Source organism: Coregonus clupeaformis, chromosome 20 (genome assembly GCF_020615455.1).
Source record: "Coregonus clupeaformis isolate EN_2021a chromosome 20, ASM2061545v1, whole genome shotgun sequence".
Lineage (NCBI taxonomy): Eukaryota > Metazoa > Chordata > Actinopteri > Salmoniformes > Salmonidae > Coregonus > Coregonus clupeaformis.
This window is the reverse complement of record NC_059211.1, coordinates 19,859,027-19,882,594: the sequence shown is the minus strand read 5'-3', so window position 1 is coordinate 19,882,594 and position 23,568 is coordinate 19,859,027. Positions and strand designations below refer to the sequence as shown.

The following is a 23,568-nucleotide window of genomic DNA, read 5'->3' as shown; positions in this document are numbered from 1 at the left end:
GAGAGAGAGTTAGCTTTAGCAGTGCGGAGAGCCTCCGTGACACAGAGAAGAGCAGTCTCAGTTGAATGACCAGTCTTGAAACCTGACTGTTTTGGATCAGGAAGGTCATTCTGAGAGAGATAGCAGGAGAGTTGGCTATAGACGGCACGCTCAAGTTTTGGAGAGAAAAGAAAGAAGGGATACTGGTCTGTAGTTTGAGGGATCGAGTGTAGGTTTTTTGAGGAGGGGTGCAACTCTCGCTTTCTTGAAGATGGAAGGGACATAGCCAGCAGACAAGGATGAGTTGATGAGCGAGGTGAGGTAAAGGAAAAGGTCTCCGGAAATGGTCTGGAGAAGAGAGGAGGGGATAGGGTCAAGCGGGCAGGTTGTTGGGCGGCCGGCCGTCACAAGTCGCAAGATTTCATCTGGAGAGAGAGGGGAGAAAGAAGTCAAAGTATAGGGTAGGGCAGTGTGAGCAGGATCAGCGGTGTCATTTGACTTAATAAATGAGGATCGGATGTCGTCAACCTTCTTTTCAAAATGGTTGACGAAGTCATCCACAGAGAGGGAGGAGGGAGGGGGAGGAGGAGGAGGATTCAGCAGGGAGGAGAAGGTGGCAAAGAGCTTCCTAGGGTTAGAGTGGTAGAAAGTGGCTTTAGCAGCAGAAACAGAGGAAGATAATGTAGAGAGGAGGGAGTGGAAAGATGACAGGTCCGCAGGGAGTCTAGTTTTCCTCCATTTCCGCTTGGCTGCCCGGAGCCCTGTTCTGTGAGCTTGCAATTAATCGTCAAGCCACGGCGCAGGAGGGGAGGACCGAGCCGGCCGGGAGGATAGGGGACATAGAGAGTCAAAAGATTCAGAGAGGGAGGAGAGGAGGGTTGAGGATGCAGAATCAGGAGATTGGAGGAAGAAGGATTTAGCAGAGGGAAGAGATGATAGGATGGAAGAGGAGAGAGTAGCGGGAGAGAGAGAGTGAAGGTTGCGACGGCACATTACCATCTGAGTAGGGGCAGAGTGAGTAGTGTTGGAGGAGAGCGAGAGAGAAAAGGATACGAAGTTGTGGTCGGAGACTTGGAGGGGAGTTGCAGTGAGATTAGTAGAAGAACAGCATCTAGTAAAGATGAGGTCAAGCGTATTGCCTGCCTTGTGAGTAGGGGGGGACGGTGTGAGGGTGAGGTCAAAAGAGGAAAGGAGTGGAAAGAAGGAGGCAGAGAGAAATGAGTCAAAGGCAGACGTAGGGAGGTTAGTCACCCAGAACTGTGAGGGGTGAACCATCCTCAGGAAAGGAACTTATCAAGGCGTCAAGCTCATTGATGAACTCTCCAAGGGAACCTGGAGGGCGATAAATGACAAGGATGTTAAGCTTGAATGGGCTAGTGACTGTGACAGCATGGAATTCAAATGAGGAGATAGACAGATGGGTCAGGGGGAAAAGAGAGAATGTCCACTTGGGAGAGATGAGGATTCCTGTGCCACCGCCGCGCTGACCAGATGCTCTCGGGGTATGCGAGAACACATGATCAGACGAGGAAAGAGCAGTAGGAGTAGCAGTGTTTTCTGTGGTAATCCATGTTTCTGTCAGCGCCAAGAAGTCGAGGGACTGGAGGGTGGCATAGGCTGAGATGAACTCTGCCTTGTTGGCCGCAGAACGGCAGTTCCAGAGGCTACCGGAGACCTGGAACTCCACGTGTGTCGTGCGCGCAGGTACCACCAGATTAGAGTGGCAGCAGCCACGCCGTGTGAAGCGTTTATATGGCCTGTGCGGAGAGGCGAGAACAGGGATAGACAGACACATAGTTGACAGGCTACAGAAAAGGCTACAATAATGCAAAGGAGATCGGAATGAAATGAACTAAGCATCTGGGAAAGCGAGAGAGCGGGGCCTCCCTCACGTTTCACTGAAACGCTCAAATTTAACTCTCCCAACTTCCATTTTAGATTAATAGACTTTAGTTAGTGTCTGGTCTGTTAGCGATGTTACCAAACAGACTAGTTCTGTCTCTTACCTCTAGTTAGTGTCTGGTCTATTAGCGATGTTACCAAACAGACTAGTTAAAAAACATAGAGAATTTGGAGACTATCCCCTCTCATCCTGAATCTATTTATATTAACAGGGATAAATCTGGTCAATGTTAGAGGCTGATCCAGGTTCAGATTTAACTTGACCCTGACCCTGTAGTGAGGTCTGATATCACCGCTGCAGGTTTTACACTAATCTGACAGGAGTTGACAATCCTTCTGTGAATAATGTATTTGATCCATAACGATGTATCACAGTGTTATTACATACAGTACCAGTCAAAAGTTTGGACACACCTACTCATTCAAGGGTTTGTCTTTATTTTAACTATGTTTTACATTGTAGAATAATAGTGAAGACATCGAAACTATGAAATAACATATATGGAATCATATAGTAACCAAAAAAGTGTTAAACAAATCAAAATATATTTTATATTTGAGATTCTTCAAATAGCCACCCTTTGCCTTGATGACAGCTTTACACACTCTTGGCATTCTCTCAACCAGCTTCATGAGGTAGTCACCTGGAATGCATTTCAATTAACAGGTGTGCCTTCTTAAAAGTTAATTTGTGGAATGTATTTCCTTCTTAATGCGTTTGAGCCAATCAGTTGTGTTTTGACAAGGTAGGGGTGGTATACAGAAGATAGCCCTATTTGGTAAAATACTAAGTCCATATTATGGCAAGAACTGCTTAAATAAGCAAAGAGAAACGACAGTCCATCATTACTTTAAGAAATGAAGGTCAGTCAATACAGAACATTTCAAGAACTTTGAACGTTTCTTCAAGTGCAGTCGCAAAAACCATCAAGCGCTATGATGAAACTGGCTCTCATGAGGACAGTCAAACTTACATTTTGTATTACCATATCATTTTTGTATGTTCTCTATAGTTACGTACTTGAAAATGTATAAATTGACCAATTCGGGACATTTGGGCAGACTTGATACAAAATAGTCCAGTATTGCAATGCTTCACTGGATCAATCTGAAACGTTGCACACACTGCTGCCAAAACGTATGTTTTTTTTTTGTCAGTATTATCTTTTACCAGATCTAATGTGTTATATTCTCCTACATTAATTTCACATTTCCACAAACTTCAAAGTGTTTCCTTTCAAATTGTATCAAGGATATGCAATCCTTGCTTCAGGTCCTGAGCTACAGGCAGTTAGATTTGGGTATGTCATTTTAGGCGGAAATTGACAAAAAAAGGGTCCGATCCTTAAGAGGTTAACACAATGGAATTGGTTACTAACATGTAATGTCTGTGTCCCAGGTGTGTGGAGATGCTGATCAACGAGCAGATCCGAAGCTACAACGAGAAGATGGAAGAGATTGAACAGCTGGAATATGCAGAGACTTTGGCTATCAATCAACTCAAACTCAAGAGGCAGAACACGGTAAGCACAATGCTACATGCCTTGGTCTGTCTGGACAATATCCAGGGTTGGGGTCAATTCAGGAAGTAAACTGAAATTCCAATTTTCCTCAATGCTTCTCTATGAGAAACATTTGGAATTTGAATTTGTTTACTTTCTGAATTGAAATGGAATTGACCCCAACCCTGACATTTACCAGGTCCATAGACTCACTAGGCAAACCAACTATAGTCACTGACTTGATTTACTGTAGGGCAGTGTTCTACACCCCTGGTCCTGTAAGGCCTCAGAGTGTCAGTGTATTGTCCAATGTCCACCATGGGTTACTGCTCATTGTTTTGTGGTTCTCCCTTGTCTCTCTTCAGCTGCATTGGCATTTGCCCCTCAGGTTTTCTGCTCCATACAAAGGAGTGGTGGTACGTATCCACTTAGCTCCAGTTCTCCTGGTAGCTAGATGCAGTTTGTCATGTCAACCCGTCTGTGCATGACATGTAGTAGTCGATGACCCCCCTCCCTTCTCCTCCTTTTCATACTAACTGGTAGTATACAATATTGCAGTGGTCACCCAACTATGGTTTTGGAGAACTATTGGGCGTGCAGGCTTTTGTTCCAGCCCAGCATTAACACACCTAAGTCAACTAATCGTGGACCCAAGTGAAGACCATGATCAGTAGATTCTGCAGAAAAGGTGTGTTCGTGCTGGGCTGGAACAAAAGCCTGCCTACCTTACCCACTCTTAGTAGCTCTCCGGAACTTCTTGTTAGACCCCTGTAATACTGCATATTTGTTTCAGTCCCCAGCGTCTGTGATGGGAAGGTTCTTCAGAGTGATGGTGTTGGGTTGATGTTGTGTATGGTTTGACTAGTATTTAGTGACATTAACTCTTGATCATAACTCACTTGTGCTGTGTGGCACATACATGATTCCAGACAGCACAACCTTGGGGTGAAAGGGATGGTTTGTGGATTCTTCCTGTTAACCGGTACCAAGCATTGGAACTCATGGAATGGGGAATGCTTGACATGGGAATGACTTCTTTCTTGATGATGACTTTTTCTCCTGGTGTAAAATAACCTTTTATCATATGACATGACTTCTGCTTTGATTTGCAGTCTCAAGCTGCATTCAATAGTGCATAAAACCCCTGACACCCGATACTGATGTTTTCCTACATGTTGTGTGGTTGAATAACATAGTGCCTGTTTCTCCCTACTGATCTTGACACAACCTCCTGCCTGCCTTAAGGTACCATGGTTCCCTGGCATGCCACAGGCATAATATGATATGCAACACTATGCATGATTACTTAACACAGGCACCCCCCACCATTCATTCACCCTCTCATCCTCTTAACCAGTGTGATGTAGACTTGCCATTGTTATAGCCCAATCGTTAAGGTGTCCTGAGTAACTGTGTGTGTGTCTGTGTGTTCTCTCCCAGGTGCATGAGAAAGAGTGCTCTGACCTGACGGTGGTCCCTGAGAATGATGTGCCGCTGGACTCTGATACGGAGGCTGAGAAAAACCTGATGGCGCGCATCAAGTCCATCAAACAGGAGAAGTAAGAACCGAGGAGAGCCTCTGAGTCACGCCTAGATTCACCACTGAATTCAGCACATATTTTAAAACTGTGATTTATACACTGTGGTTATATTTATATCCAATGGTTATATCTGATGGTTATAGTTTCGCTTTGCTGAGATCCACCAGCCCTTGGTTACATTTGTGACCCCTCTGTTTTCTGTCTCTCCCTTTCCCCTATTTCCCAGGGAGGACCTAGTCTGCAGATTGCCAGAGCTGGAGCAGCCTGGTTCAGACCAAGAGAACCTGGATTCTGAGGCGTCGGTGAGCTCTGAGAGCCTGCTGGACGAGCGCTGCCACAACTCAGAGCCCGAAGGTCAGTATTAAAGGTACTGTCTCACCCCCCCTTTTTTTACCTATTCACGCCTGTGAGTTTCTCATCGGCCTACCTGGCCCCGTCTGTCCCTGTTGTCTCTGATGCAGGTCTGGACAAGCTGGTGGTGGTGCATTTAAAGAGGGTGGCGGAGGTGCCATCTGCTTTCTAGCAGGTTGGAGGCTCCCAGTTTCACAAGCAATGTTTTGTGTGTGGGTTTTGTGTGTGTTTGCATGAATGTCTGTGTGGCATGCAGAAACATTGACCGAACTAACTGATGGTGGTGGAGTAACATGGTGGCATGGTGTTTATTTGTGGTGATATGAGCCCTTTCAGGATGGCTGTTACTCTCTTAACTCTCTGAGTGGATGATACTGTTTTTTCCCCTCCTCCTAACACTTTCTCATCCCTCTCTTCCAGGGAGAGGTTCTCTCCTACTGAATAAGGCCAAGCTGGCCTGCCCTCCCAAGCCTTCTGACCTGGCCCAGAGACCTAAGGCCCCAGGGGAGCGTTCCTCCCTCCGCAACCTTGGCTCCACCTCCCGGCTCCAGCTGCAACAACACCGCCCCATCATCTCTGCCACGGTAAAGCTGCCCCCGGGCATCCACTCGCAACCCCCCGCTGTGGCCCTCAACCCCCCTGCCAGCCGTGGCTTCAGCCTGATCAAGAGGCGGGAGAAGCCCGCCCGACGCGAAGACGGCACCCAGTCCCTGTACATCAGCCCAGACAAGGACCTGTTCCCCTCCTCCTCCCTCTCCATCTCCACCCCACAAAGCCTCCAGACCACCAGCAAGGCCCTCAGACGCTTCTCAGACCCCATCATCCCCTATACTGACCAGGCCTGACACAGACAGGAGGCACAATAGAACTCGATACAGAACTGGATATCTATGGTGGGTCCACTCAGGCAGGAGTGGCCTGGAGGGTACAGTATGCAGGCTGTTATTGTTTCGGTTGCTGTTGCCATGGAAACTGATCATGCCTGATAATAACAGGATGTGTCACCAAGCACTTTTTCTACACTTAATATATTGTTGTAGTTTTTTAAGAGACAAATTAAATCGAGTTTGCGCTGCATTTTGTGCGGCTGCATGGACTCTATGGACAAATGTTTTCTTTTTTAAATACTTAGGTTTCATGAGGAAAAACTGCAGGTTATTGCACATTTCCATTCCCAGGTCTCCTTATGAGAAGACCCAAACATTGTCCTCAATGTAAAGTCAATAGTGCCTTGATTTGTACATTGTCAGTGTACAAATTAATTGGTCATTTGTACTTTTAATATTCAATGGTGGAGACGGTATTTTTGTATGATACTCTTGTGCTAATTCAAAGAAATTGTACCAACTCAAGACATGATCGAACGAGGACCAAAACACTTGTGATCCAGTTATGGTGCCTTGAACAGCCTTCTCGTCGGAAATGAACTAAAGCCACGTTCTTCCCTCTCCCACCATTTCCTCCCTGTATAGGAACTGCTTTCACTTGTCAAAGGGAAAATGGGAGCAGCACTAGCCACTTTCCTCCTGGATGAAAACCGCTATCCCTTGTCAAGGGCTGCATGCTATGTCTTATAAATGGACCTTTTAGATTCTACTTTCTGTAATGTTTCCGCAGCTACATACATATGGCTTCAGTCAACTGTACTGTACCTGCCACTAAGTCAATAGGAGGGTCAGGATCACTATAGACTACAGACGACCCCCTCTTCAAAAGTTGTTTGATATGTAATACTAATGAGTGATTCCTCACGGAACCCAGACAAAAAAAATACCATGATTTGGGGGATTTTCACGAAATGTAATCCATGGAATAGTCCTTTGGAGGAAGGATTGTTGGCGTATAATTGAGAAATAATTCATCAAAGTTGGCATATGTATGACATTTTGGCCTTACCTAGGCCTCCTTTTAAGGCTCCATAATATTTCATCTGTAGATGCTAAAGCAAAGATTGGTGTCATAAGAAGCTTTACCTCTTGCTCTGTAATATGAGTAGTATTTTAATTTCAATAAAATGTTTTTTACATTAATTTATGAATATTGACAAATATAAATTGAATATTGAAAATATACCATTTTTGATTTGGCACATTTTTCAATATATTGTTGAACATAATATACTCTAGTCTTCAGGGATATAAAAATTCCAGAGTGGGATCTCTGCTAGTTTTCATGTTATGTCCCATTTTATTCAGAGAAATTGTCATAGTAGGCAATGTAGCCAATCACAGCCCTTCTTTTATCATTGCACATCCTGCAAATCACCAGCAGGAGCGAACATTTTGAATCCATTTTCACATTCACTCTGTTGGTAATGCTTACAAATTGGATCATAACGCTAAAAGTAGCAAAGGCCCCAGTCTGGAACTTTGAAATGCCCGTAGAGTATATTATGTTCAATAATATATTGAAAAAGAAACGGCAGTCATTTATTGAAGTCTACAAGGGCCATTGTTTGTCTGAGAACAACGTAGGAGTGCTGTATCGATAGCTATGATTCTAATCTATCATTGCATAATAATCACTGCTCTATTGGAAATAACATTTTCCTAATCCAGGCACTTGTCATCTCCCGTCTGGATTACTGCAACTCGCTGTTGGCTGGGCTCCCTGCTTGTGCCATTAAACCCCTACAACTCATCCAGAACGCTGCAGCCCGTCTGTTGTTCAACCTTCCCAAGTTCTCTCACGTCACCCCGCTCCTCCGCACACTCCACTAGCTAACAGTTGAAGCCCGCATCTGCTACAAGACCATGGTGCTTGCCTACGGAGCTGTGAGGGGAACGGCACCTCCGTACCTTCAGGCTCTGATCAGTCCCTACACCCAAATGAGGGCATTGCGTTCATCCACCTCTGGCCTGCTGGCCCCCTACCTCTGCGGAAGCCACAGTTCCCGCTCAGCCCAGTCAAAACTGTTCGCTGCTCTGGCACCCCAATGGTGGAACAAGCTCCCTCACGACGCCAGGACAGCGGAGTCACTCACCACCTTCTGGAGACACTTGAAACCCCACCTCTTTAAGGAATACCTGGGATAGGATAAAAGTAATCATTCTACTCTCCCCCTACCCCCCCAACCCAAAAAAAAGGTCATAAGGTGAATGCACCAATTTGTAAGTCGCTCTGGATAAGAGCGTCTGCTAAATGACGAAAATGTAAATGTACACCTGAAACATCGCATTTATAACAAAATTCTTGTTCATACATAATAATTGTTTTGACATTTGAGGTATTGCTCTGGGTTGGAAATAGATACAGTCAATGCGTTTGCTATTGCTTGAGCTAATAGACGCTTGAGGGACCCGTATTATCTCTGAGTCTAATGTATTGTCAAATGGCTCCCTCTAGCGTGTAGAAGAGAACCAACCCAATCGACCAAGCCATTTATTTATTATAGATTTTTTACCTTTATTTAACTAGGTAAGTCAGTTAAGAACAAATTCTTATTTACAATGACGGCCTACACCGTCCAAACCCGGATGACGCTGGGCCAATTGTGCGCCGCCCTATGGGACTCCCAATCACGTCCGGTTGTGATACAGCCTGGAATCGAAGCAGGGGGTCTGTATTGACGCCTCAAGCACTGAGATGCAGTGCCTTAGACCGCTGCGCCACTCGTGAACCTTAACTGATCATTTGGGTACCTGTTTGGGGTACTTTTTGGTTGTTTGGGCTTATTAGTAGGACACCAGAGAAAGCGTTAAAGCTTCATATGATACTAATTGTTGCTTTGAAGCATCTACAGATTTAACATTATGGAGTCTTAAAGGAGTAAGGCCAAAATGTCATAACTTTAATAAATTATTTCTCAATTATGCTTTTAGATACAAATGTCAAATATGTCAACAATACTTCCTCCAAAGGACTATTCTATGGATTACATTTCGTGAAAAAAACAACTAATTTTATTATTTTGTCTGGGTTTCGTGAGGAATCACTCTGTCCTTCTCTGACTGCTGTTTGATGTTGTCTGTCTGCCTGTGTACTGAGAAAATGCCAATTGGGAATGTCTGGGATTGAATTGTGTGAATTGAATGATGTGAGCTGTAATGAATATTAACAGGACAATACAGTACATGCTTGTATCCCATGCTGTGGTCTGACAATTGATTCACCACTAGGTAGAGACAAAGTAGAAGAGACCAGCATAGTGAATCTCTATGTTCAGCATTGAGGTCAACTCATGTAGTGAGGCAGCTAATGATATCAACATCCAACACAAGTGATTGAAAACAAAGGCGCTGTATGGTCTTTCTGATTTTATACCAGTGTATGTAAGGAATCCTACTGGTAATGTTGCCCAGATTATTCTCTCTAAACTAAAGGCAGAATCTTGTATCACAAGACTGTGGCACATTGTTTTGTTTTCGTCTGTCCTTACAGTATGAGGAAGTTATACAGTTATCAAAGTGAACTGAGGGAACAGCCAGACTTAAGACGACAACAGGGACTGTTAATCATTTACTACGCCAGTGGTCACCAACCGGTCGATCGTGAAAGCAATCCATGTCGATCATTAAACATTTCTGTAGAAAAGCCAACGATAAAGGCTTGCGCTCCCTTTTTTTTTGTGTTGCGCTGTGCCTATAGTTTCCACGACCCCTACCACAGCCAAGTTTGACACTAGCCTACGTGAGATTTCATAACTTTTATAAAACCATGACCAGAGAGAGACTGTCAAAGAATACAGCAAAGAGCTGCTGTTTTTGAGTGATTTTGTTAGTTTTTATTCAACACTATTACAAAACATAAAAACGCGCTTCTCCGTATTTCCACTCGTGCTGCAGCTACAATGAATGAGTAGCCAAGTGTACTGTGTTTTTATTATTATTAGCAGCTCGTAGTGTCTTAGAATATCGAGGAATATTTAACTTTCTCTGGTCATAGGAACAACATGAATTTGTGCACGAGGCAGATGTGGATGTGGTGCGAGTCGAGTTTCGCCATAAGGTGGAAGACTGTCCCCTCTCTCTGGTCAGTCTCACCAGAGGACCGGAAGGAGAGAGCAGGGACAGTGAGAGGCAGACCCTCTGCTGCTCTCTCCCTCCCTCCACGGAGACTAATGCCGTGTTCAAAACAACTGGGAACTCAGAAATCTCAGACCTCCGACTTCAGTGCGTTCTAGACAACTGGGAACTGAAAAAACGAGATCTAACTGGGAAAAAATAGTTTTGAACGGTCACCCAACTCGGAATTAAAAGTCGGAAACTCGGGCATCTTTCTAGAGATCAGATTTTCCGACCTGAAGATCACTGACGTCATGATTTGACCTAGTTTTTTTTTTCTCCGAGTTCAGTTGTCTTGAAAGAACCATGACAATCAGATGCAGTTACCATCAGTCCAGTTAAATAAAAAAGCTTATTTCAATTTATGCTCAGCTGTGCCTCTCAAGTGCTACACCAACTGATCTATTTTGTTATCAAAGCTCGAGTTCTGAAATATAATATGGTCTGAGAAGAGTAATATTGGCAGGCCAGGCATACAGCCAATATGCTATGATAATGTATGCTACTGCACAAACCTCATTCCTACAGAACTGTTTTTATTAGGTTAATGTTACATTTTTTAAGTAATGTTTAAATAAACATGAGCGGTAGATCTTGGCTTGCTTTTTGACTGTAAAAGGTTGGTTACCACTGTTGTAAGAGGCAGGGGCACAACTTTCACTGGGGGCGGGGACATTTCACCCCCACATTCTGAATTTGCATTTTTGTACCCCCAGTTTTGTAATTGGAATGTGATACAAAATTAGGCAACGGTGTGCTTTAGGACCATGTGGATGCCTCCAAGCGGTCGGGTAGGCTGTTTGGAGTGTTTATCCAACTGGATAAAAATATACATGTCCCCCCCCCCACTTCTAAAACCAAAGTTGCGCCCCTGGTAAGAGGTACCAACAATAAAGGGTTCTGTCAAAACATCTGAAAAGCAGGGTCTGTCAAAACATTGTTTCTTATAAGATCTCAACTTGTACACTTACACGATACAGCAGTGTGACAGTCTTGATCTAAAAGTAAGGTACCCACCCTGGCAGCCCTTTGAACCTTAACATACCCAGCCCCAAACTCATTCATGGGTTTCACCAAATAGTGAGAGCCAGAGAACCACTGTCAATGTGTGACAGAGATTGGTCTACATAGGTATAGGATTCTTCAGATACAGTGGGGAAAAAAAGTATTTAGTCAGCCACCAATTGTGCAAGTTCTCCCACTTAAAAAGATGAGAGAGGCCTGTAATTTTCATCATAGGTACACGTCAACTATGACAGACAAATTGAGAAACAAAAATCCAGAACATCACATTGTAGGATTTTTAATGAATTTATTTGCAAATTATGGTGGAAAATAAGTATTTGGTCACCTACAAACAAGCAAGATTTCTGGCTCTCACAGACCTGTAACTTCTTCTTCAAGAGGCTCCTCTGTCCTCCACTCGTTACCTGTATTAATGGCACCTGTTTGAACTTGTTTTCAGTATAAAAGACACCTGTCCACAACCTCAAACAGTCACACTCCAAACTCCACTATGGCCAAGACCAAAGAGCTGTCAAAGGACACCAGAAACAAAATTGTAGACCTGCACCAGGCTGGGAAGACTGAATCTACAATAGGTAAGCAGCTTGGTTTGAAGAAATCAACTGTGGGAGCAATTATTAGGAAATGGAAGACATACAAGACCACTGATAATCTCCCTCGATCTGGGGCTCCACGCAAGATCTCACCCCCGTGGGGTCAAAATGATCACAAGAACGGAGAGCAAAAATCCCAGAACCACACGGGGGGACCTAGTGAATGACCTGCAGAGAGCTGGGACCAAAGTAACAAAGCCTACCATCAGTAACACACTACGCCGCCAGGGACTCAAATCCTGCAGTGCAGACGTGTCCCCCTGCTTAAGCCAGTACATGTCCAGGCCCGTCTGAAGTTTGCTAGAGTGCATTTGGATGATCCAGAAGAGGATTGGGAGAATGTCATATGGTCAGATGAAACCAAAATAGAACTTGTTGTGTTTGGAGGACAAAGAATGCTGAGTTGCATCCAAAGAACACCATACCTACTGTGAAGCATGGGGGTGGAAACATCATGCTTTGGGGCTGTTTTTCTGCAAAGGGACCAGGACGACTGATCCGTGTAAAGGAAAGAATGAATGGGGCCATGTATTGTGATTTTGAGTGAAAACCTCCTTCCATCAGCAAGGGCATTGAAGATGAAACGTGGCTGGGTCTTTCAGCGTGACAATGATCCCAAACACACCGCCCGGGCAACGAAGGAGTGGCTTCGTAAGAAGCATTTCAAGGTCCTGGAGTGGCCTAGCCAGTCTCCAGATCTCAACCCCATAGAAAATCTTTGGAGGGAGTTGAAAGTCCGTGTTGCCCAGCGACAGCCCCAAAACATCACTGCTCTAGAGGAGATCTGCATGGAGGAATGGGCCAAAATACCAGCAACAATGTGTGAAAACCTTGTGAAGACTTACAGAAAACGTTTGACCTGTGTCATTGCCAACAAAGGGTATATAACAAAGTATTGAGAAACTTTTGTTATTGACCAAATACTTATTTTCCACCATAATTTGCAAATAAATTCATTAAAAATCCTACAATGTGATTTTCTGGATTTTTGTTTCTCAATTTGTCTGTCATAGTTGACGTGTACCTATGATGAAAATTACAGGCCTCTCTCATCTTTTTAAGTGGGAGAACTTGCACAATTGGTGGCTGACTAAATACTTTTTCCCCCACTGTAGCAGTGTGTCAGTCTTGATCTGAAAATAAAGTACCCAACCTGAGTTTATTTGACCCAGAAACCTAGGGGGAGGGGGGTAGGCTACATCAAACAGCCCTACTGTAGAAGCTTGAGGATTATGGGTATCAAATCATTGTTTGTCCTCCATCATAAAGTATTCAATCAGATTTTACAAGGGTCTTTAGTTGTAAAATCATATGCGGTAGTACTATTGAGAAAAATGTAAAATCAGGTGTCAAACACACTATGGTTCTAACATCTGTCTTGATAGCCTCCTATGCATAACATTTTACAGGTGGCACTAGAGCAGGGCTCGGCAACCCTACTGTAGGTATTCGCTCCAACCCCAGTTGTAACCAACCCTGTTCCTGCTAGTGGCTAACGCTAGACCCGGATGTTGCGTAGCTGCCAAAACAGTTGTTTTACGCCATTGTTAATTATATTAAAATACATTGTTTTACAAACAGAGTTGCCTGCTTGGCCACATTCTACAGTATGTTTCAGAAAGTGAAAGGCACAGATGAATGTACTGCAAACTGATTTTAATGAGTTTAACGGTCACACAGATGACACTTATCAAACAGGGTCTTTCCCAAATGAAGCACATACTTGAGTAGCAGGCAGATATACAGTATGTATGATATGTGATAGATTACACCGTCAGCTGAGAGAGAGCTCCAAGATGATGTAGGGTTGGTTGGTTTTCCTCAGGTAGAAAACCGTGACGTCGCTGAGTGTTTTGATCTGAGAACAAGCCTGTTAGTGAACTCTGGGGTTGTGGGTCGAGTTCAGCAACCACATAGCTCAAAGAATTCTACCACGGGCACTAGTTTGAGTAATTAGATCAAAAATATATTAAATTCATTAAATATATAACTGCTTGACACAAGGCAAGGACAAGCATGCACTTGGCACTCCCTCACTGGCCAACTTCCTTTAAGACAAACTCTGGGGACAAAGCTTCCCCACTCTCCCTTAACTAGGCATACATTTGATAGAGCCAGACAAAGTTATATTTAATCAAAACTGCTATCCAGACGTTTCCAGAGCAAGACCTTATTATAATTGTTCATGTTATAACTAAATGAAGCCGAAAGAAACTCAACTGATGTTTGCCTTACTCCAGGGTGTCCCGGATACCAGTTTTGATTGAATAAGAACCTCTGTCACAATGCCCCATCAACACCCTCCAAACAAACAAAAAACAGACAAAGCAACAGCAGCCAAATGTATAAATAAGTCCTTGGAAGTGCTCCCGATAAAATCAGCATCCAAAGGTTGGTAATAATTAATGAAGGCGTAATGTTTAAAGAGCAGGTTGTTCCCTGATGATGAGTGCATCATTGTTTGTGTGTGTTGTTAAAGCACCCTCTCGCCGCTCTTGTACATGGCTATAAACACCGGGTACTCCCGCCTCCACTCCGTCCCAATGACGACAGACCACCGCTGGTCATTGGACGTCCTGAAGACACTACTACTGCTTTGGATGCTGAAAAAGAAAAGGGAATAAATCAACAGATGGAAGCAACTGTTTGTGTGGTCAGGATATTCAAGAGCAATGGGATATTCAGCAGATCTGCTACAGATGTGTGGGGCAAAATATTCCTGGGATAATTATCACTTCTTGACCAGGACCCATTTGTCTGGATTTGGCAGAAATACTGTACCTTACTTCATGCTGGCCAGAAATCTGTGGTTCTTGGTGTTAGGCTAACTGAATTTAGACACCTGTTTTTAGGATGTGTGCTATGAGCAGCCTGAGAGTGTAGTGTACTTACAGCAGCGTTCAGGGCTTGTTTCAGGTCCTCGATGATATCCTGCTCGTCCTCCAGCCCCACGGACAGACGGACCAGTGTGTCACTGATCCCCAGGGCGGCCCTATCACTCTCCGGAACAGACGCATGGGTCATTATCGCCCTGAGAGAGAGGGAACAGGTAATAGCTCAATATTCAAAGAGAACCCATGTCTTAAAGTACTTTTTGTTGTTGTTGCTTATTTCTGATAAAGGACAAGTTATGCAGGGGTGTGTATAACTTTGTGCCTCAATTAGCAGAGTATCTTGAAAACATCTACATTTTATCATGACACTATTGAACAGGTATGATCAGAGGCCGTCTGCGCTCTTTTAAAGGTCCTTACTACTGAAAATGGTCTGTTCCAGGTGCATAGGAGTCAAAATAAGAATACTGGAAGAAAGAGACCCGCACACTGTCGAAAAAAGGAATAGATCCAAAACTGAGGCTTGAATGCAAAATTCATTTACATTTGAGTAATTTAGCAGACTCTCTTATCCAGAGCGACTTAGTTAGTGCATTCATCTTAAGCTAGCCAGGTGGGACAACCACATATCACAGGCACAGAAAGTACATTTTCCCTCAATATCGTAGCTATCAGTAGAGTCAGAGCTAGAAGGGGAAGGGGGGGTCAAGTGCAAGGGCTGGTTAAGGTTGTTTTATTTGGGGGGGGATTATTTAAGATACTTTTTGAAGAGGTAGGGTTTCAGATGTTTTCGGAAGATGGGCAGGGACTGTGCTGTCCTAGCTTCAGGGGGAAGCTGGTTCCACCATTGTGGTGCCAGGACAGAGAAGAGCTTGGACTGGGCTGAGTGGGAGGGCCAAGAGACCTGAGGTGGCAGAACAGAGTGCTCGGGTTTGGGGTGTAGGGTTTGAGCACAACCTGAAGGTAGGGAGGTGCAGTTCCTCTTGTTGATCCGTAGGTAAGCACCATGGTCTTGTAGTGGAGAGGTTTCGACTAGAAGCCAGTGGAGTGTGCGGAGGAGCAGGGTGACATGAGAGAACTTGGGAAGGTTGAACACCAGGCGGGCTACAGTGTTCTAGATAAGGTGCAGGGGTTCGATGGCACAAGTGTGGAGCCCAACCAACAGAGTTGCAGTAGTCCAGACAGGAGAGGACAAGTGCCTGGATTAGGACCTACGTCGCTTCATGTGTGAGGTAGGATCGTACTCTACTGATGTTGTAGAGCATGAACCTGCAGGAGCGAGTCACTGCTTTGATGTTTACAGAGAACGACAGGGTGTTGTCCGGGTCACGCCAAGGTTCTTTGCACTCTGGGAGGGGGACACTGTGGAGTTGTCAACCGTGATGGAGGGGTCTTTCACCGGGCAGGCCTTCCCCGGGAGGAAGAGCAGTTCCGTCTGGTTGAGCTTGAGGTGGTGGGCCGACATCCAAGTTGAGATATCTGCCAGGCACGCAGAAGGAGAAAAGTAGTTGAGTGTCATCCGCATAGCATTGATCGGAGAGACCATGTGAGGATATGACGGAGCCGAGTGACTGGTGTATAGAGAGAAGAGGGCCTAGAACCGAGCCCTGGGGGACACCAGTAGTGAGAGTAAGTGGTGCAGACACAGATCCTCTCCACATCACCTGGTAGGAGCGGCCTGCCAGGTAGGATACAATCCAAGAGTGTGCTGAGCCTGAGACAGCCAGCCCTGAGAGGGTGGAGAGGAGGATGTTTATAAAGAGGTTTATTTTAACATCATGGTGCCCAAAGAATATATCAGTGCAAGAAAGTGAATAAATAAAAGGTGTAAACAAAACAAAAGTTTCGGCCTCAGGCCATCATCAGAATTTACACTGATGGCCTGAGGCTGAAACGTTTGTTTTGTTTCAATAAACATCTTTATTTTGCATTCAAGCCTCAGTTTTGGATCTATTTTTTCGACAGTGTGCAGGTCTAACTCTTCCACTATTGAACAGGTTAAATATAAATAAATACGATTATCTTAACCACTGCTTCCCCCTTGTGGCATTGTTGTTAAAAAAGTGAAGCAATCCAAATACTGTCCATTTTCATACCACAGCATATTAATTGGTTCAGCTGAAACATTGATTAACCAGACTAGCGGAATAGTGAATTAATCTTAATATTGTAGCAGTTTAATGTTAAGGTTTATTGATGATATTTGGGTATACTTACGGATGCTCTGCCAAGCTTTCATAACCACCAAGGCTCTCGGCAAGTGCAAACAACTTGAAATCAAAAACAGCACAAAACATTATTGCAGTGTCCATCCGTGACTGAATCCTCAACACATACTGTAGTAAAATACAATGATGCCCGATTCATACTATAGAGCCGATCCTTGCAGTTCTTTCCAGCATGGTTCAAGCAACTACAGTGAGGGAAAAAAGTATTTGATCCCCTGCTGATTTTGTACGTTTGCCCACTGACAAAGACAAGATCAGTCTATAATTTTAATGGTAGGTTTATTTGAACAGTGAGAGACAGAATAACAACAACAAAATCCAGAAAAACGCATGTAAAAAATGTTATAAATTGATTTGCATTTTAATGAGGGAAATACGTATTTGACCCCTCTGCAAAACATGATTTAGTACTTGGTGGCAAAACCCTTGTTGGCAATCACAGAGGTCAGACGTTTCTTGTAGTTGGCCACCAGGTTTGCACACATCTCAGGAGGGATTTTGTCCCACTCCTCTTTGCAGATCTTCTCCAAGTCATTAAGGTTTTGAGGCTGACGTTTGGCAACTCGAACCTTCAGCTCCCTCCACAGATTTTCTATGGGATTAAGGTCTGGAGACTGGCTAGCCACTCCAGGATCTTAATGTGCTTCTTCTTGAGCCACTCCTTTGTTGCCTTGGCCGTGTGTTTTGGGTCATTGTCATGCTGGAATACCCATCCACGACCCATTTTCAATGCCCTGGCTGAGGGAAGGAGGTTCTCACCCAAGATTTGACGGTACATGGCCCTGTCCATCGTCCCTTTGATGCGGTGAAGTTGTCCTGTCCCCTTAGCAGAAAAACACCCCCAAAGCATAATGTTTCCACCTCCATGTTTGACAGTGGGGATGGTGTTCTTGGGGTCATAGGCAGCATTCCTCCTCCTCCAAACACGGCGAGTTGAGTTGATGCCAAAGAGCTCGATTTTGGTCTCATCTGACCACAATACTTTCACCCAGTTATCATCTGAATCATTCAGATGTTCATTGGCAAACTTCAGACGGCCCTGTATATGTGCTTTCTTGAGCAGGGGGACCTTGCGGGCGCTGCAGGATTTCAGTCCTTCACGGCGTAGTGTGTTACCAATTGTTTTCTTGGTGACTATGGTCCCAGCTGCCTTGAGATCATTGACAAGATCCTCCCGTGTAGTTCTGGGCTGATTCCTCACCGTTCTCATGATCATTGCAACTCCACGAGGTGAGATCTTGCATGGAGCCCCAGGCCGAGGGGAGATTGACAGTTATTTTGTGTTTCTTCCATTTGCGAATAATCGCACCAACTGTTGTCACCTTCTAACCAAGCTGTTGGCGATGGTCTTGTAGCCCATTCCAGCCTTGTGTAGGACTACAATCTTGTCCCTGACATCCTTGGAGAGCTCTTTGGTCTTGGCCATGGTGGAGAGTTTGGAATCTGATTGATTGATTGCTTCTGTGGACAGGTGTATTTTATACAGGTAACAAGCTGAGATTAGGAGCACTCCCTTTAAGAGTGTGCTCCTAATCTCAGCTCGTTACCTGTATAAAAGACACCTGGGAGCCAGAAATCTTTCTGATTGAGAGGGGGTCAAATACTTATTTCCCTCATTAAAATGCAAATACATTTAACATTTTTGACATGCGTTTTTCTGGATTTATTTGTTGTTATTCTGTCTCTCACTGTTCAAATAAACCTACCATTAAAATTATAGACTGATAATTTCTTTGTCAGTGGGCAAATGTACAAAATCAGCAGGGGATCAAATACTTTTTTCCCTCACTGTATGTTGTATGCATAACCAGATAAGCCCAGTACAGCTCGTCTTGGTATTGTCTTGTGAATCAGACATGAGCGTCTCAATTCTGTAATTACCTTTAGGTTGCTGAGGAACATGGTGGCGTTCTCCAGTTTTCCCTTTATGTAGAAGGTGATCATCCCTGGGCAGCCAGTGCACTGTCTCTTCATCAGCTCATGCTGGGGGTGGGAGGGCAAGCCTGCAGAGTGGAGAGGGAATAAGAGTCAAATCGGTCAGTCAACTGTTAAATTCGTTAACCACAGGGTGCGGTACACTCAATCACAGAGAATATGAGGGTAACTGGAGATGCATGTGCTGTGACTGAACTGTATGTGTTTCTACTGGCCCAGGGAATTACCAGAGACTACATTGAAAAATGTTTTATCATCCATCTGCCCAGAAAGCAGGTAATGTCAAAATAAGTTACATGTGTTTTATGCAACATACAGAAATACTATTTTGAAATGTTGATATCCACAGAGATCCCCCCGCTGTCACCTGGGAAGATGACTCGGTCCACCCTGGGGTCGGCCTCCAGGAACTGGGCTACTGCCAGGGCGTTCTTGAAGTGCTGCCTCATGCGCAGGTGCAGGGTTTTCAGGCCGCGGTTACACAGGTAGCAGTCAAAGGGGGACGGTACGGCTCCGAGGGCTTTAGGGTCAGGATTAGGGCACAATAAGGAAGAACAATTACAAAACACACCAATCAGCCCCTCAGACAAACAACCAACAAGGGTGCTATACAAAGCCTTCTTTATCAGCGGTTTATAATTGGTGGAAAGCCCTGGCATCACCAGCATGTGTGGATGTTTGATGAGCGAAAGTAGGTCACAAGAGTTGAGCAACTTCTTCACTGAGAAGTTCAACTGCTTCAGTCATAGTAGGGTAAAAATGTGGCAGGTGTATCACCTAAACATACATGGCTGTTTGCCAGTTGCTATTCATGAATCTCTCACCATTCTGTAGAAACCTCAGTCTTTCATACAGGTCCTCATCGTTCACAGACACCAGGCCCATTACAATGTCACTGTGACCTGCCAATCAAATAAAACAAAACTCCCATTTAAACTCAGATGTTATCAAACCCAATGGGAATTCTCCTCAGTCAACATCAATGTACAAACAGTGTGTACCTACCATTCATGTACTTAGTAGCTGAATACATGCAGATGTCTGCTCCGAGGGCCAAGGGGCGCTAAAGAGCAAGAGACGAGCACAGAGTATTTTTGGTTTAATCAATGACTTGTTTCCTCTCATATCCAGTTGGTATGAGCTGGTCTGTGTTAGGAAACTTAAGAGAGCGTGAAATGAAGGAACACATCCATTTCAATTCAAATCATTAAGCTTTATTAATCTCCAACTGTCACTGGGCTGAATGTAGCAATGCATAACCAACAACACCAAACAGGGCAGTGTGTATATAAATTATATACAGTACCAGTCAAAGGTTTGGACACACCTACTCATTCAAGGGTTTTTCTTTATTTTTACTATTTTCTACATTGTAGAATAATAGTGAAGACATCAAAACTATGAAATAACACATATGGAATCATGTAGTAACCAAAAAAGTGTTAAACACAATATATTTTATATTTGAGCTTCTTCAAAGTAGCCACCCTTTGCCTTGATGACAGCTTTGCCCCCTATTGGCATTCTCTCAACCAGCTTCATGAGGAATGCTTTTCCAACAGTCTTGAAGGAGTTCCAACATATGCTGAGCACTTGTTGGCTGCTTTTCCTTCACTCTGCGGTCCAACTCATCCCAAACCATCTCAATTGGGTTGAGGTCGGGTGATTGTGGAGGCCAGGTCATCTGAGGCAGCACTCCATGGCGTGGTGTAGCGTTTGGCCCAAGCAAGGAGTTTGGGTAGCCAGACAATGTTTTAGGACCTACTAATCAGGTTGTGACTCAATGGGTCTTGTCTATACTGTATTGCAAGCTCTTGTCTTGTAGCAGAAACAGCAGCGAGAGCGCCCACTGCTCATGTTTCATTTGTAATATCTTCACTTAAACTTTTGGGAGCAGCACTCTCTTCCTCTGTTAAAGAGGAAATGAAAGAGCAGAGCAGTGTGACGCAGGCGGTAACCTAAGTGACTGCAGGCAGAGAGAGGAAGGAGGCTGTGCTTTAACGTGGGCCTGCAGGCCTCAAACAGAAACAACCTAAGACACTACTAATCCACTTCTCACTAGCCTTGTATGGTATGATGGAAGTAACAGCGGCTGTCTGCTGTCATGGAGGTTTCTGCTAGTCACATTACAGTCCTACTGTATTTCAATGGCAACTGGTAACTGCCTTTGAGGCTGCCTTCGAGGGCTGGTGTGAGAGTGCTGATGAAGATGTTGTTCGTGTTCAAGGGGAAGAGTATGGTGTGTGTGTTTAAAGTGTTACAAACACACACACTCAGGAACATCCACACAGGAGGAATGGAGTGTGTGTTTACAGGGTTACTCAAACACAGTCATACACTACCAGTCAAAACTTTTAGAACACCTACTCATTCAAGGGGTTTTCTTTATTTTTACTATTTTCTACATTGTAGAATAATAGTGAAGACATCAAAACTATGAAATAACACATGCAACACCCGCTATAACATCTGCTAAACACGTGTATGTGACAAATAAAATGTGATTTGATGTATGTATGTATACACACATACATACATATATATATATATATATATATAAATAAAACAAACATTTACATACCTGGAAGTAGGCTGACATGAAAGTGTTGTCCACAACCACCACGGTAACCTTGTTGTGTTGGTGGACCACCTCTGCACAGGCCTGGATATCCACAACTTTCATAGTGGGGTTGGTGGGGGTCTCGATCCATACCAACTACATAAAGATAGAAAATAAAAGAGCATATTTTTTAAATAGTTCAACAGGTGTTTGGGTTTCATAGTTTGGCTCCTAACCAAAAACTCACAGCTATAACATGTAGGTCTTAAACTATAGTCATGTATGGACTGGAGAGACAAGTCACAGTGAGAGCGAAGCTCCTCCTATTGAATTCTCAAATGGAGTCTGATGATCCCTTGACTCACTGCGAAGCTTAGGGTGGAGCACTTAACATGAAGAACAAAAGGGAAATAATAGCGCTGATGCTGGATGACATCTATTCTTGTACAAATAAGAAACCTGAAACCTCGGTTGATTTAGGCAAAAATAAATATAGTGAAATAAGGTAATCAAGTAGACTTAGAATTCCACTCACCTTTGTGTTCGGCTTAAGAGCAGCCTGGAGCAATTCGATTTTGGTGCAATCAGCAAAGGACACATCCAAGCCAACTTCTGCAGCAATCTTTCGGAAATAACGATTGGTCCCTGTAGAGACAAATACATAATGTATTAATGTTTCATGGTCATATGCATAAAATAAAACATAAATATGTGTGTACTCTTTCACCCACAACGTTTTGTCTACCTTTTGGTGGTTCTCTAGACAGTTTTACAGACAGTGTGGGCCATGTCTTACCTCCATACACATCGTTCATGCAGACAATGCCATCTCCAGCTTTCAGCATGTGAGTGATGGTCATAGTCGCAGCCAGCCCAGAGGCAAGAGCAAGACCTTCACAGGAAATTCAGTTAATGATAGTTCAAATAATACATTATCTTCAAGTACACAGGAGGCTAGTTAATGGTCTGTGTAGATATCTATTTTCTACATGTAGGCTATATATTCTCTAAATTGTTATATTTTATTAGATACAAATTCACGAGGTAATGGTGTCTGACATGAACACTTACAGTGCTTTGCTCCATCCAGAGCAGCAACAGCTTTCTCCAAACAGTTTCTTGTCGGGTTTCCACTACGACTGTACTCAAAACCCTGATAAAAAGATACATTACATTTAAAGAGCACACATTTGCCACATCTTTCATAAATAAACAGATGCTGGTACTGATAATCACCTGGTCATTAATGATTCGGTAAAATCTAATGAAAATCGTTAACTTTCACTTTCAATATTCATCACAAAAAGCTCATTTCTCCATCACTGTCAGAGGTTGAGCAGCCAACATTCTGACTGTGGAACAAAATGTGTAATGTATGTGCTAGGCAGGGAAAGTGGTGTGGTGAACGTGGTCCTCTGTAGCTCAGCTGGTAGAGCACGGCGCTTGTAACGCCAAGGTAGTGGGTTCGATCCCCGGGACCACCCATACACAAACATGTATGCACGCATGACTGTAAGTCGCTTTGGATAAAAGCGTCTGCTAAATGGCATATTATTATTATTATTATTATAATAAAGACTAACAACCATACTCTCATACATATGAATATTAACACCAACATTTCCCCTGGAAATTCGTTGAACAGGACCGGTTCAGTATACCCGATCGGTATAAAGACACCCCATACTGAACTAACGCCCCGCGATACCAGACACCAATGTTATTGCATCAGGCAACTTACAGCATGATTTCCAGGTCTATACTGCTTGAACGTGGTGGACAGAGAAATAGGTGGCACCACTGCCATAGAGTTCCATTGCTCCGGTTCTTGCCCAACGTGGATCGCCTCTGTTGCGAAAGATTTGAACTGCACGCGGAAACCGGCAGACAAGTCGTTTTGTTGGTGTGAAGAAGCCATGTGTTACAAATCCAGTCCGGTTCCCTGAGAGTGATGTGTAGCTATGTTTTACCGTTGAATAATCCTATTGAAAACGAAATTGTCATTTAGCGGCGACGTGTAATACCCATATCCTTTGTAACCCAATCACTGCTTCTCTACAAGGGGAGGATGGCACCGATTGGTGTTTCAATAGGGGCGTCCCGTGACCCATGTT

The 23,568-nt window shown here is 44.0% G+C and overlaps 2 protein-coding genes across 9 annotated transcripts in view; one reads left to right on the top strand and one right to left on the bottom strand.

The window, feature by feature from the left end:
* Positions 1-7,898, top strand: part of LOC121533629 (unconventional myosin-IXb) — a 108,567-nt gene extending 100,669 nt beyond the window's left edge. For 4 of the 8 annotated variants that reach the window (XM_041839745.2, XM_045205369.1, XM_045205368.1 and 1 more), the window contains 5 exons: positions 3,281-3,404; positions 3,749-3,799; positions 4,824-4,942; positions 5,151-5,278; positions 5,696-7,898. In XM_041839745.2, coding sequence (XP_041695679.1) covers positions 3,281-3,404; positions 3,749-3,799; positions 4,824-4,942; positions 5,151-5,278; positions 5,696-6,120 — 847 coding nt within the window. In that variant the 3' untranslated portion in view covers positions 6,121-7,898. Of the gene's footprint in view, positions 1-3,280; positions 3,405-3,748; positions 3,800-4,823; positions 4,943-5,150; positions 5,292-5,385; positions 5,451-5,695 lie in introns of all 8 variants that reach the window. The other 4 variants (XM_045205371.1, XM_045205372.1, XM_045205370.1 and 1 more) reach the window with 4 other exon arrangements.
* Positions 7,899-13,536: 5,638 nt separating this feature from the next.
* Positions 13,537-23,568, bottom strand: LOC121533631 (cystathionine gamma-lyase-like). The gene is made up of 12 exons (XM_041839754.2): positions 23,196-23,568; positions 22,526-22,607; positions 22,251-22,346; positions 21,990-22,099; positions 21,476-21,610; positions 19,900-19,957; positions 19,719-19,796; positions 19,262-19,414; positions 18,841-18,962; positions 16,949-17,001; positions 14,790-14,928; positions 13,537-14,500 (listed from the first exon to the last, which is right to left on the bottom strand). Exons 1-12 carry the CDS (start codon positions 23,370-23,372, stop codon positions 14,486-14,488), a joined length of 1,218 nt encoding a protein of 405 aa, XP_041695688.1. The 5' UTR covers positions 23,373-23,568; the 3' UTR covers positions 13,537-14,485.

Excerpts from the sequence above, each read along its gene's own strand:
- LOC121533631 (XM_041839754.2), bottom strand. The coding sequence starts at position 23,372 with ATGGCTTCTTCACACCAACAAAACGACTTGTCTGCCGGTTTCCGCGTG. Across the intron at positions 22,347-22,525 it reads TCTGGATGGAGCAAAGCACT|GTCTTGCTCTTGCCTCTGGG; the intron begins GTAAGTGTTCAT and ends TTTCCTGTGAAG. Across the intron at positions 14,929-16,948 it reads GAAAGCTTGGCAGAGCATCC|GGCGATAATGACCCATGCGT; the intron begins GTAAGTATACCC and ends CCTCTCTCTCAG.